The 10,514-nt window shown below is 35.5% G+C and overlaps 1 protein-coding gene across 1 annotated transcript; it reads right to left on the bottom strand.

The window, feature by feature from the left end:
• Positions 1-575: 575 nt before the first annotated feature.
• LOC133797252 (protein ALP1-like) lies at positions 576-2,422 on the bottom strand. The gene has a single exon (XM_062235094.1). The coding sequence runs from the start codon at positions 2,289-2,291 to the stop codon at positions 741-743; it is 1,551 nt and encodes a 516-aa protein (XP_062091078.1). The 5' UTR covers positions 2,292-2,422; the 3' UTR covers positions 576-740.
• Positions 2,423-10,514: the final 8,092 nt, after the last annotated feature.

Genomic DNA, 10,514 nt, shown 5'->3' with positions numbered 1-10,514 from the left:
CCCAAATGTTCTTCATATGTTTGTAAAAATTCCTCTGTAATGTTTGTTAACATATTAAATATGACATCGAACGCTACGTATCACTATCATGTTGGTTCATTTGTGCATGATACATGTGGGTGTGAAGGTCAATTCGCAACTGTGGAATTTCACACTTAACGGGGATCACACATCATACTACAACAAAGTATAAAGACTGCCTAATCAGTCTCCTCTCCTCTCCTCTATCAAAGCCGAGAAAGGGGTTGTTTTAACTTGAAAAGGTCAATGATAGTGTTACCACGAGCGACATGTTTAAGAGCCCGAAACATTGAGAGACAGAACAAAACGACAACATTAACGCGTTGCCATAAGGCCAACGCATCAGAGAAAATGGCTGCTTGCAAAAGGGCATCTGACGTTGAAAAATGGGGTCGTTGAAATTCTTTGGCTACTTTAATTTTTGTCAAAATCTTGTACTTGGAGGGGCCATACTTCACTTAACACCCTCGAGTGGATAAGGGTAGAATAAACAAAACACGAACTACGTAGCAGCAACATCTCATTTCTCAAAACTCAAAAACAAAAAACTCCAATTTGTAAAAATAATCAAAAATATATATTTCAACTATCGAATACAATCTTGTAAAAGCGTATAAAAAGTAGAGTTTATTCTATGAGGATGACTACTTTAATCATAGCCAAAAAAGAATAAGGGGAGAAGCTAATTTTACAATAATCAAAACCTGAACTAAAAATCACTATAAAGAACCAGTGCCAGCAAGGCTATGGTGTAACAAGTTATGAGCAATCTTATCTCTGTTCTGAGCTGCGTTCACCGACCTTATACTATTCTCAGCTATCATTTCATCATCAAAAATCTCAAACTTGGTAGCTGTATCCATCACTTCGTTTCTCATCTCACATATGTTATGCAAAACACAGCAAGCCCCAAGAACCACTGGCAAGTCCTGGAGTTTGACCTCTGTCCTCTTCTGCAAGCAAGACCACCTCCCTTTAAGCCTCGCAAAGGCCTCCTTAGCCACGTTTTGAACCTCTCCGACCCTCTCATTGAAAGCATGTTGAGTCCAAGTCAGGTTCTGGCGTGTGTAAGGCACCAACAGCCAATCCATGAGAGGGTGCCCCGAGTTTCCCACTATCCAAACGTCTCTCAAAAGACCACGATTGGCCCTCTGGTAAAGAGCAGATTTTTCCAATATTTGATCATCAGGCATTGAACCAGGCCAACCAATGCACACATCTGTGAAAACTCCTTTGGGATCAACAACACCTTGTACTGTAATGGAGTATGAAGTCTTCTGGTTCCTCTCCGTGTGTCTTTTGTTGAAGTAAGCAGCCACGCTGATCTTGGGAGCTATGATTGGAACATGGGTTGTGTACATTGACCCAGAAACGTTCTGAATCCCGGACATGGATTCAAACTCATCCTTGATCACCTTCGACTTCTCGTCATCGGGCCATTGAAGAAACTTGGGCATTAGAACCGTCTTAATTGCCGAGCAAACCTCAAGAACAAGCTTATGGCAAGTTGAAATCCCCAATCCGAACCTCTTCGATACAAGCCGGAGTGGCTCACCAGTAGCCAACCTCCATATGCAAACCGCCACCCTCTGGCGAACTGGAATCGCGTCACGCAGCATCGTGTTCTTCTTCATCACTGACGAGTCGAGCTCTTCGCAAATCATTTCGAAGGTGGCCTTACTCATCCGAAAGTCCCGCCGAAACTCCTCATCGGGAAAATCGGGGTGATTGTGCTGGTCCCACCAATCCTTCGACCTGTCTTTCACCCACAACCGCCGGTGCTGCTGGCCCACCTGCCCCGTCGCTGCAGCCGACTGCACTGGATTATCAGCAGAGGCAGAAGCAGCCACCACCGCGGCAGCCGCAGTTGAAGCTGAGGAGCGGCGAGCCCGCTTGGTCCTGGACTGGTCCAACTCACCCAATTGGGAATAATGTCGTTTCATATCATTACCGTAGCCGTTCATGACTTGAGTCTCGAGCTTGAAATTAGAATCGAAGCTAGCAATCTCTTGCTCAAAATCAACCTCCCTTTGCTTCTGCTCTTGCTTCTCCTCTTCGTCAAGCAAAATCAAAGAAGTGAGAATTTCCTTAAACCCTCCACCACCATTTTCATTCCTGAAACCCTCAACCTCATCAAAACCATATTCCTCTTCTTTTCTTCGCCTCTTTTTTGACTCGTGATTCACACCCAACTCATCCATTTCGGGGAACAAGCTGTATAAATGGGAGATATCGTCCTGGTTAAGAAATGAGACCGAGCTAATTTCCATGGGAAAACAGATCAAACAGGTATGAAAGCGCAGAAAGTAAAATGTTTGGTTGAATCGATTGAAAAGAAGGTGTGAACAAATGGATCTCTGTCGAAAATAAGTAAACGAAGCCTTGGAGATGAAGAAGACTTGGGTCGTTTGGGTATATATACTCCCATGGCGGATGAGTAAGCGTGTACCCAAATGTGAACGCGGTGAGGCCTTTTACGGTGACTTGACTTTTCATGAATGTTATACTACTATACCATTCTCTATCTATATCTATTACGCGCTTGGATTTGGGGACACTCCTCAATATTTACATTTTTATTTTTAATAATTTATTGAAATAAATAATAAAACGTTTTGGGAGTGGAAGGAAGTAGAGAAGTTTCGTCTTTTTCCTCCGAGGGGTCGAGAAGGAAGCGAGGACGAAGGAAGATGACAAAAAATATAAAGGGATGATTTCTAAAATGCCCCTGGAGAGTTTATTATTTGCTAATAAGTGACTCTTTTTTGTACTATCTATTTTATACGCGGATAAGTTATCGTTGATTTTACTGTGTTTAGAAAGTGACACCTGTAATTGTGACGTGGGAAACCAGTCTTTTTTTTGTACGGGTGGTGGTGTGAAAACTAATTTTGTTTGTTTGTAAGCTGTTTAATTGGTTGGAGAGGTAATTATACACATCTTATTAGAAGTAACAGAAAATTTGACTCTTCTGCTCTATGTATGGCGCCTCAGCCGCTTACTTTTACTCCTTTTAAAAAATGATTGTAAAAGTACAAATGTCTTTATTAAATTTCACAATTTTAATCCAATCATGTATCATTGCCTTAGGTATTAACATAAAGATACACTAATATAATAGATATTGCTATATATTTTAATATGTTTTTATAAGTATTATGAATAGAAATTACTATTTTGATTTGTATAATTTTGTGGCTCTATCTCTTTTTCTTATATTGAAAAATATATAATCGAAATCTTAATTATAATTTCAAGTATTGGGTTTAGAGTATTATGATTTTTTAATTATCGTATGAATCCAGACTCTGAGCCACTTTGTGTGCAAAACTACAATTTTAAAGTTTGGGATGTCAATATGGATCCCAAACTAAGTATGTGAAATTAAAGTTTAATGTGACCTCCAACAAAGTAATCTAAATATCATAGCATGACTGGAGATTAGAGTCCTCTTATCCTAACATCAATTTCATGTTAGAAATTTAGATTAAAAAACAATTCATGTTGGAAATGGCAGTGGTATGTCACTCTTTCTAATTTGTTTTAATTCTAGAAATAAAAAAGATATGCTAAGAAATATAACATCTTACAATAAAAATAAGATAAAGAACTAAATTTTGAATACAAGCAAAAGAGATTAAAAAAACACTCATTAAATTAAAGTTCTTTCTTTGACTTGATTATCAATGAGATGAGAAGATTAGATCTAATTGAATTTGAACAGTCCAGATTAAATTTCGGTGGCAATTTCAATCCAATCGTTATAATGTTTAAGACTTCTCTAAATAAAAGTCTCATTCCCTTCATTAACTGTAAGATGAGCCCTAATGTGAACAAAGAGACTAGCATTGTGATATCGAGTTATGAACCCATCACTGATCAATATCTTTGATCTCAATCCATAATCACAAGTGTCAAATTTCAATCTTTCACTTCTCAATAATGAATTGACAAACAAAATACAGCAGTATAAAATATTTTATTTAATTAAAATATGTTATGTATTTTGAAAGCATTGACTGTTACGGAAAAAGTTTAAAATAGTAATTCATATTTTGAAATTTCATACATACTTTAATATAAATGTAAATCTTGTTTTTTTTTCTTCTTCATATTTTAACCTAACCTAACAAATCAAAAATCTCAAATTTCAATCTTTCACTACATTATTGACAAAAAAATACACCAGCATAAAATAATTTATGTAGGAAAACTTTTATGTTTTCTGTGGTCAAATTCTTAGAATTTAATCAACAATGATATAAAACAATTGCAATAACTAATATATCAAATTAGTTATAATGAAAGGTTAGTAATCAATCAAAGTAATCAAAAGTTAAATGCAGAAAAATAAATGAATAACACCTATAAATTTTATACAGGTTCGAATCAGATCAATCTGCCCTACATCCTCTTTGATCCACTATTATCATCATCAATTGATGCAATCTTTGAATACAATTACACTTGAGAATGATCACTTCCAGAACTCCCAAGAACCTTCCTCTCTCTGAGGTTCTTATCTCAAACACTTCCTAACAGTTGTGTTTTCCTCTCAGTCCTCACAACACACACGCTCAAATTCTCTTTCTCTGTATTCTCTCTTTCTCTCAATACAACTTATCTACTTCTCTCTTACAAAATGAAAGACAACAATATATATAAGCTGCCAAGTTAGTTGACAGCTAATTCTGTTAGGAGAACGGTTAGGTTAGTTAGGATTTGTAGGAAAGATCTCCACAAATTCCACCTCTTTTCTTTTTCATCTCCTTGGTGGGAGAAGGACGACGGAAGTTGGCTGGAAGAATAAACACATTATAACTAAGCGCGAGCTTAAACAAAAACTCGAGCACAAAAAAGAAAGAATTTTTAGATACTTACGAATTCGCCTGAACGAATAGTATCGGGATGGAGCTAGGCCATCTATCCAGAAGAAGGCCTTCTTGAAGTCCGGAGGATGGTTGGGAAGATCCTCGAAGATCTTCTTCTCCTTGGGATGGCTCGAGAGGTAATAGAATCCATCTCGTCCCCGAGCCCGGGAGGGATTGCTTTTCAGACAAAAGAGATATAAGATCTCTTCAGGCAAATGTCCTTCCCACTTCAGCTCATGGTAAAGCGACCTTAGGGCGGACAGAACCCTGTAAGAATTGGTGTTGAGCTAGAAGGGAGCCAACCCAACGAAATCCAAGAAGCCTTTAAAAAAGGACTTCAAAGGCAGTACAGCCTCCGCTTTCATGTGCTCCTGGCTCCAAGCTGCTTGCTGCCAGGATTCCCATCACTCGGAGTGCGGCAACTTCGCTGGTGGGAGGCTGGAGCTTGACACCTCAGTGAGCCCGACAGTCCAATATTGTGAAGGGCCAGAATGTCAGAGATCTGCCCTAATGATGAGATCGAGCTACAATAGTGCTCGGCCTCGAAAAATTCCCTTCTCAGGGTAGGTACGGAGGTTGGCTGCGAGGTAGAAGGTTCCCCCATCAGCAAGAATTGGAGATCACCCGGCTTGAAAGCAACTGTCACCCTGAGCATAGGGTCGAGGGGGATCGGTCTAGGCTCGGGGTCTGGATCTAGGTAAAGGGCGACCCTTAGTATTTTCCTTTTTACTTCTTCGACCTCGTCTATCTGACGTCGAAAGTGATCTCAAATGTCCTCTTGCTCACACCTCAGCTCGTGCTCTCGGATCAAGCGCGAGTTCCGAATGAAAGGAGACTCCAGGCTCGGAGTTACTGATGAATAAGGAATCGCAAGCTTTGACCCCCACTACTTTCCCGAGTTCTGCGGCATCTAACAAGAAAGCAAAAGGGCGAGGGCCAAGTGAACAGGAAATGATGAAAAAACTAGAAGACCTAAGCTCGAATGATCGAGGCTACAAGGCAAACTCGATCCAAAGGACGAGGCCAGTCTCAGGGCGTGCATTCCAACGAAGGAAAGGAAGGTGGACTTGTCACTGGAGATCCCGATATATCAGGGAAAAAAGGTGGCGGTTACTCAAAAAATGATATTTTTGGGAAACGTGCAATTTATAAAGCCCTAATTTTGTACCCAATATCTTGGTGTACAAGATATGTCATCCGAAATTCAAAAACTCAGTAAAAGAACCATATTTGGGTCTTTCACGCATGATCTGGGTTTGGAACCCATGATGTTAGAACTTAAGTCTAATATTTGTCAGCAGAAACATTCTAGTGCATTAAACTAACGAGTGGACCAACAGTGCAACAATATAAGCGCGCTTGAAAACAATGCATATATACAGACATACGAAGCCATGAACATAAAACTTACACAATATGATCGGCAGAAATAGAGAAATTAATGATTGTATAAGCGGCTGCAAATACGATCTCACAAAATCAAAGATGCCAACGTTGCTTTGTCTTCTCGACTTGGAGAACATGCATGAACTGGGCAAAGAAGTTTCTGGTTTTTTCTCTCTGAGAAATTGAACGTAAAAGAAAAATGGGGAAGATGAGTGGGAATATATTTATAGGCCCCTAGGAATGTTAAAAGTCGAATTAATCTGGGCCATTGGCCAGATTCCGTATCAGATCTGACGCCCTGGGACAAATGAAATGATAATACCATAAAGATGGCAGGCGAACGAACATGGGCAGAGTTTCAAGGCACTTAAGTACTTTGAATTGGCTAATACCCAGCTGACGCGTGTCCACACTCGAGTGTATTTGATGGTACGGTTCCCAATGGGAGTAGTTAAAAGTTTCCTTCTCATGGGATTCGAACTAATACTTTTGAGGGCGCAAACTGTTACACCCAGATTTCGAGACCAGGGATTATGGCCTCGAAAAACTGGATTCATCAGGTATGAGCTCGAAATATATGAAACACATTGCATAGTTCAGTTGTAAAACCTCCGAAGTAAAATGGCAATCTTGAAGAGGTAACCTCGAGATTCTTTCTATGCTCGAAATGGCATGACATCGGGATACATCCGTTATAGAGTGCCTCTGGATTGAGCAGCCCGAGCTTAAGAAGTGCAAACTCGAGGGTGATAACCTCAATAGTATTTATCTGCTCCGAGCAGGTCTTGGAGTAAGATGGCAAGTCCGTAAGTCTTGACAGTCACGATGCTGGTCGTTGACCTCGAAGATTCAATGAGTCACCTAAGATAGCTCATTGTGTATGTGTGAACATATTTATCGTTGTAAAATCCCAACATTAAGGGGATATTATTTAGTTTGTTATTCATTTCCGGGTCTTCAGGGGACGTTTCCTTGTATATAGAAGATATAACATTTAATGTCATTATTTTAAATTGATATACAGAATATCTTCCCGAAATATGTGGGAACAGACTCTGTAACATTCCCTATAAATAGAGAAGGAATGACCATTTGTAAGGGATGGATAATCTAAGATTTTGAGAGAAAACTCTGGGTAATTCATCATTGAAGAATTTCTAGAAAACTCTAAGTCTTAATAATACATACTCGTGGACTAGGTAGATTTAACTACTGAACCACGTAAAAACCTTCTTGTTCCTCTTTACTATTCGTTCGCACCGTAGTTTATATTGTTTAATTGCTCTGCGATTTAAGTTGACGAAAAACGACGTCAACAGTTTATTTATACTTTTTTATATATATTTATTTATTTATATATACCTTCAATTGAATATACAACTCATGTTAGTTTAAACCTATGTTTATTTTTTTTAAATCATAAAATGTTTTTTGAGATGTACAATGTGTTACACCCAGATTTCGAGCATGAGATTGTGATCCCGAAATCTGGGCTCGCTAGGTGTAAGCTTGAAATAGAAGCGGTCGCCGTGGGTTAAACCGTTTCTGTGAACAGTGACCTCGAGGGCTCAAGGGGTATGTACCCTCGAAAATGCTCCGAGCTCGTAAATAGCATGGTGTGACACTTGTATATACCCCTGAACCATCTCTTGCCTTCCAGGCTGGTTCGAGCTTGGAATGTGTGAGTTCGAATGTGGCTACATCATCAATATTTACTTGTTCCGAGCGTAGGAGAATTTAGGCGACGAGCTCGTGATCGACTGATAGTCTCGACAGGTTTATGATCAACTGCTGGTCTCGGAGATTTGATGAATCTCATATCTGAGTTGATCAGTAAAATGTGAACATATTTATTGTTGTACAATCCCGATGTTTAAGGGATATTATTTAATCTGTTATCTGATCCCACATTTTGTGGGACGTTTCCATGTATATAGGAAATAATGCATTAAATAACATTATATTAATTGATTCACATAATATCTTCTCGAGATATGTGGGAATGAATTCTGCAAACCTTCTCTATAAATAGAGAAGGAAGCTCCATTCATATGGGCCGATTTCTGATTTCCAGAGAAAAAACTCTGGGCAACTATTCTCTAAAAAGTTTACAAAAAACTCCCAAGTTCTAATAACATAGACTTGTGGACTAGGCAGATTTAACTCCTGAACCACGTAAAAAACCTCTTGTGTTCATCTTTGTTTATTTCCTCCAATATTTTTCTTGTTTAATTGCTCTCTTATTTAAGTTGACGAAAAACGGTATCAACATAATGTTTGCCCAAAGTATATACATATATTAATATATATCTAGAAATGTATACAATATTTTTATAATATTTAAATTTGTATTAATTTAATTAATAAATATCTAGTATTTTATTAAATATTATTATAATAATGATATTTTATAACATTTGAATTTAATTAATATAACTAATAATTATTTATTTTTAATTGGTTTTAAAAGTGTATTATATTAAATATTTAGAATTTTTCGTTAAAGTTAACAAAAGAAACAGTTAATACCAATAAAAATCATTGAATACACACTTTTTATATAGAAGAGATATATATTTTCAACCTAAAAAAATATATTTTTTTAATAATTTTTTTTTACTATACTTTGGTTCATCAATAAGAAATTACATATATAATTATGATTTTTTTTTAAATATTATATTTGGGGAATAAATGTAATAATGATTTAGCTATAAAAAGAAAAACATATATAAAATAGAGAGTACTAGAAGCCAAGACAAAAAAAAAAACCTTCGAAATAATTAATTTATTAAAAATATTATTTCATTGTTTACAAAAAATCAAGGGGAAATTTTAACATTTTACTTTTGTTAAGCTAAGCTAGTTCTTGTGCCTTTTTAGACTTTCTTTTGTGCTTTTTTATGTTTAGTTTATATCTTTATTGGTTCGTCTTGTGCCTTTACAGGCCAACGGTGACACCTTCAAATTTAGGGATTTCAAAAATAAGTTTTTGTTTTTTATTAAAGTGATATTTAGTTTCTTTTGTATAGAATTCATCTTCCATAAATATTTTAGTTATGATTGGTTGTTATTTTTTTAATTAATCTCAATATCCTTAGACAAAATTAATGGGTCTAACCAAAGTCCTTTGGTTAGATACCTAAACTCCAAAAACATTTCTATTTCAATTTTATATCTAAAATTTTATTTAGGGTCAAATTTTACTTAGGGTCAAACCAAAGGGAAAGTCATTTGGTTGGATATTCTAAAATCTAAAAAAATTTAATTTTTAACTTTACTTTTTAAGAAGTTACTTATCTTTGATTTGTGATACAAGTGTCTTATCACCCTTTCAAAGAGAATCACTTGATCTTTCAAGGTCTTATCAACTTTTCAAGTAGAAGCTCTTGCGATACTAGTTGAACTTTTCTGTGCTCAAAGATTTGGTATTCTGCTTGCTAAAGTTTATTCTAATTTATTTTCACTTGTTTTTTGTCTTGAATAATAATTCAGCATATCAAAATTAACTAGGTATTAATTATTCTGATATATAATTTTTTTGTCTAATTTTGTGATAGCATCTTTACATGCTCTCTTGTTAGACAATAAATTTTTATTGGTTGGAGGAAATCCCTCCAATTTGTATTCCCTATCATCTTCATTTTAAACAAAAATAAAGTTATTTCTGACAAAAAAATTAAAAGAAAGAGTATACTAAATCTAGGTTTTTCTTTCTAGTAAAAAAATATGTATCTTTATATATTATAAATATGAGTTTAACAAAAAATTATTTTTCTTAGTTAGATTTAACATCTTTTTATTGTTTTCTAAATAAAGTAAATAATTAAAAAAAAAAAATCATCTAAATTAGGTAAATAAATTGAAAAAAGAATCATCTAAATAAGGTTAATAGATTGAAAAAAAGTAATAAATGAATAATAATTCATTATCACATATTTAAATTAGTCTATCAATTATATTTTCAAAACTATAATCGAAAAATATTTATGTGCTTAAATTTAATATTTATTCTTTTATTAATTATTTATTTTGTCATTTAACTTATTTTGTGTATCCAAACATATATGTGATAGTATAATAAGACATAAATATACATATTTTCTTATTTTGCTCTTTAGTTTTTTTTTAATGAGAAATTACTTATTTTAGTTACTCTAGCCATTTATATCAATTAAATAATATATATTTATATATAACTTTTTGTTGGCTTTAAATTTTTTAAAATTAAATAAT

This window comes from Humulus lupulus, chromosome 8, assembly GCF_963169125.1.
Source record: "Humulus lupulus chromosome 8, drHumLupu1.1, whole genome shotgun sequence".
Lineage (NCBI taxonomy): Eukaryota > Viridiplantae > Streptophyta > Magnoliopsida > Rosales > Cannabaceae > Humulus > Humulus lupulus.
The sequence above is the reverse complement of the archived record's forward strand: the minus strand, read 5'-3'. Positions and strand labels throughout refer to the sequence as shown.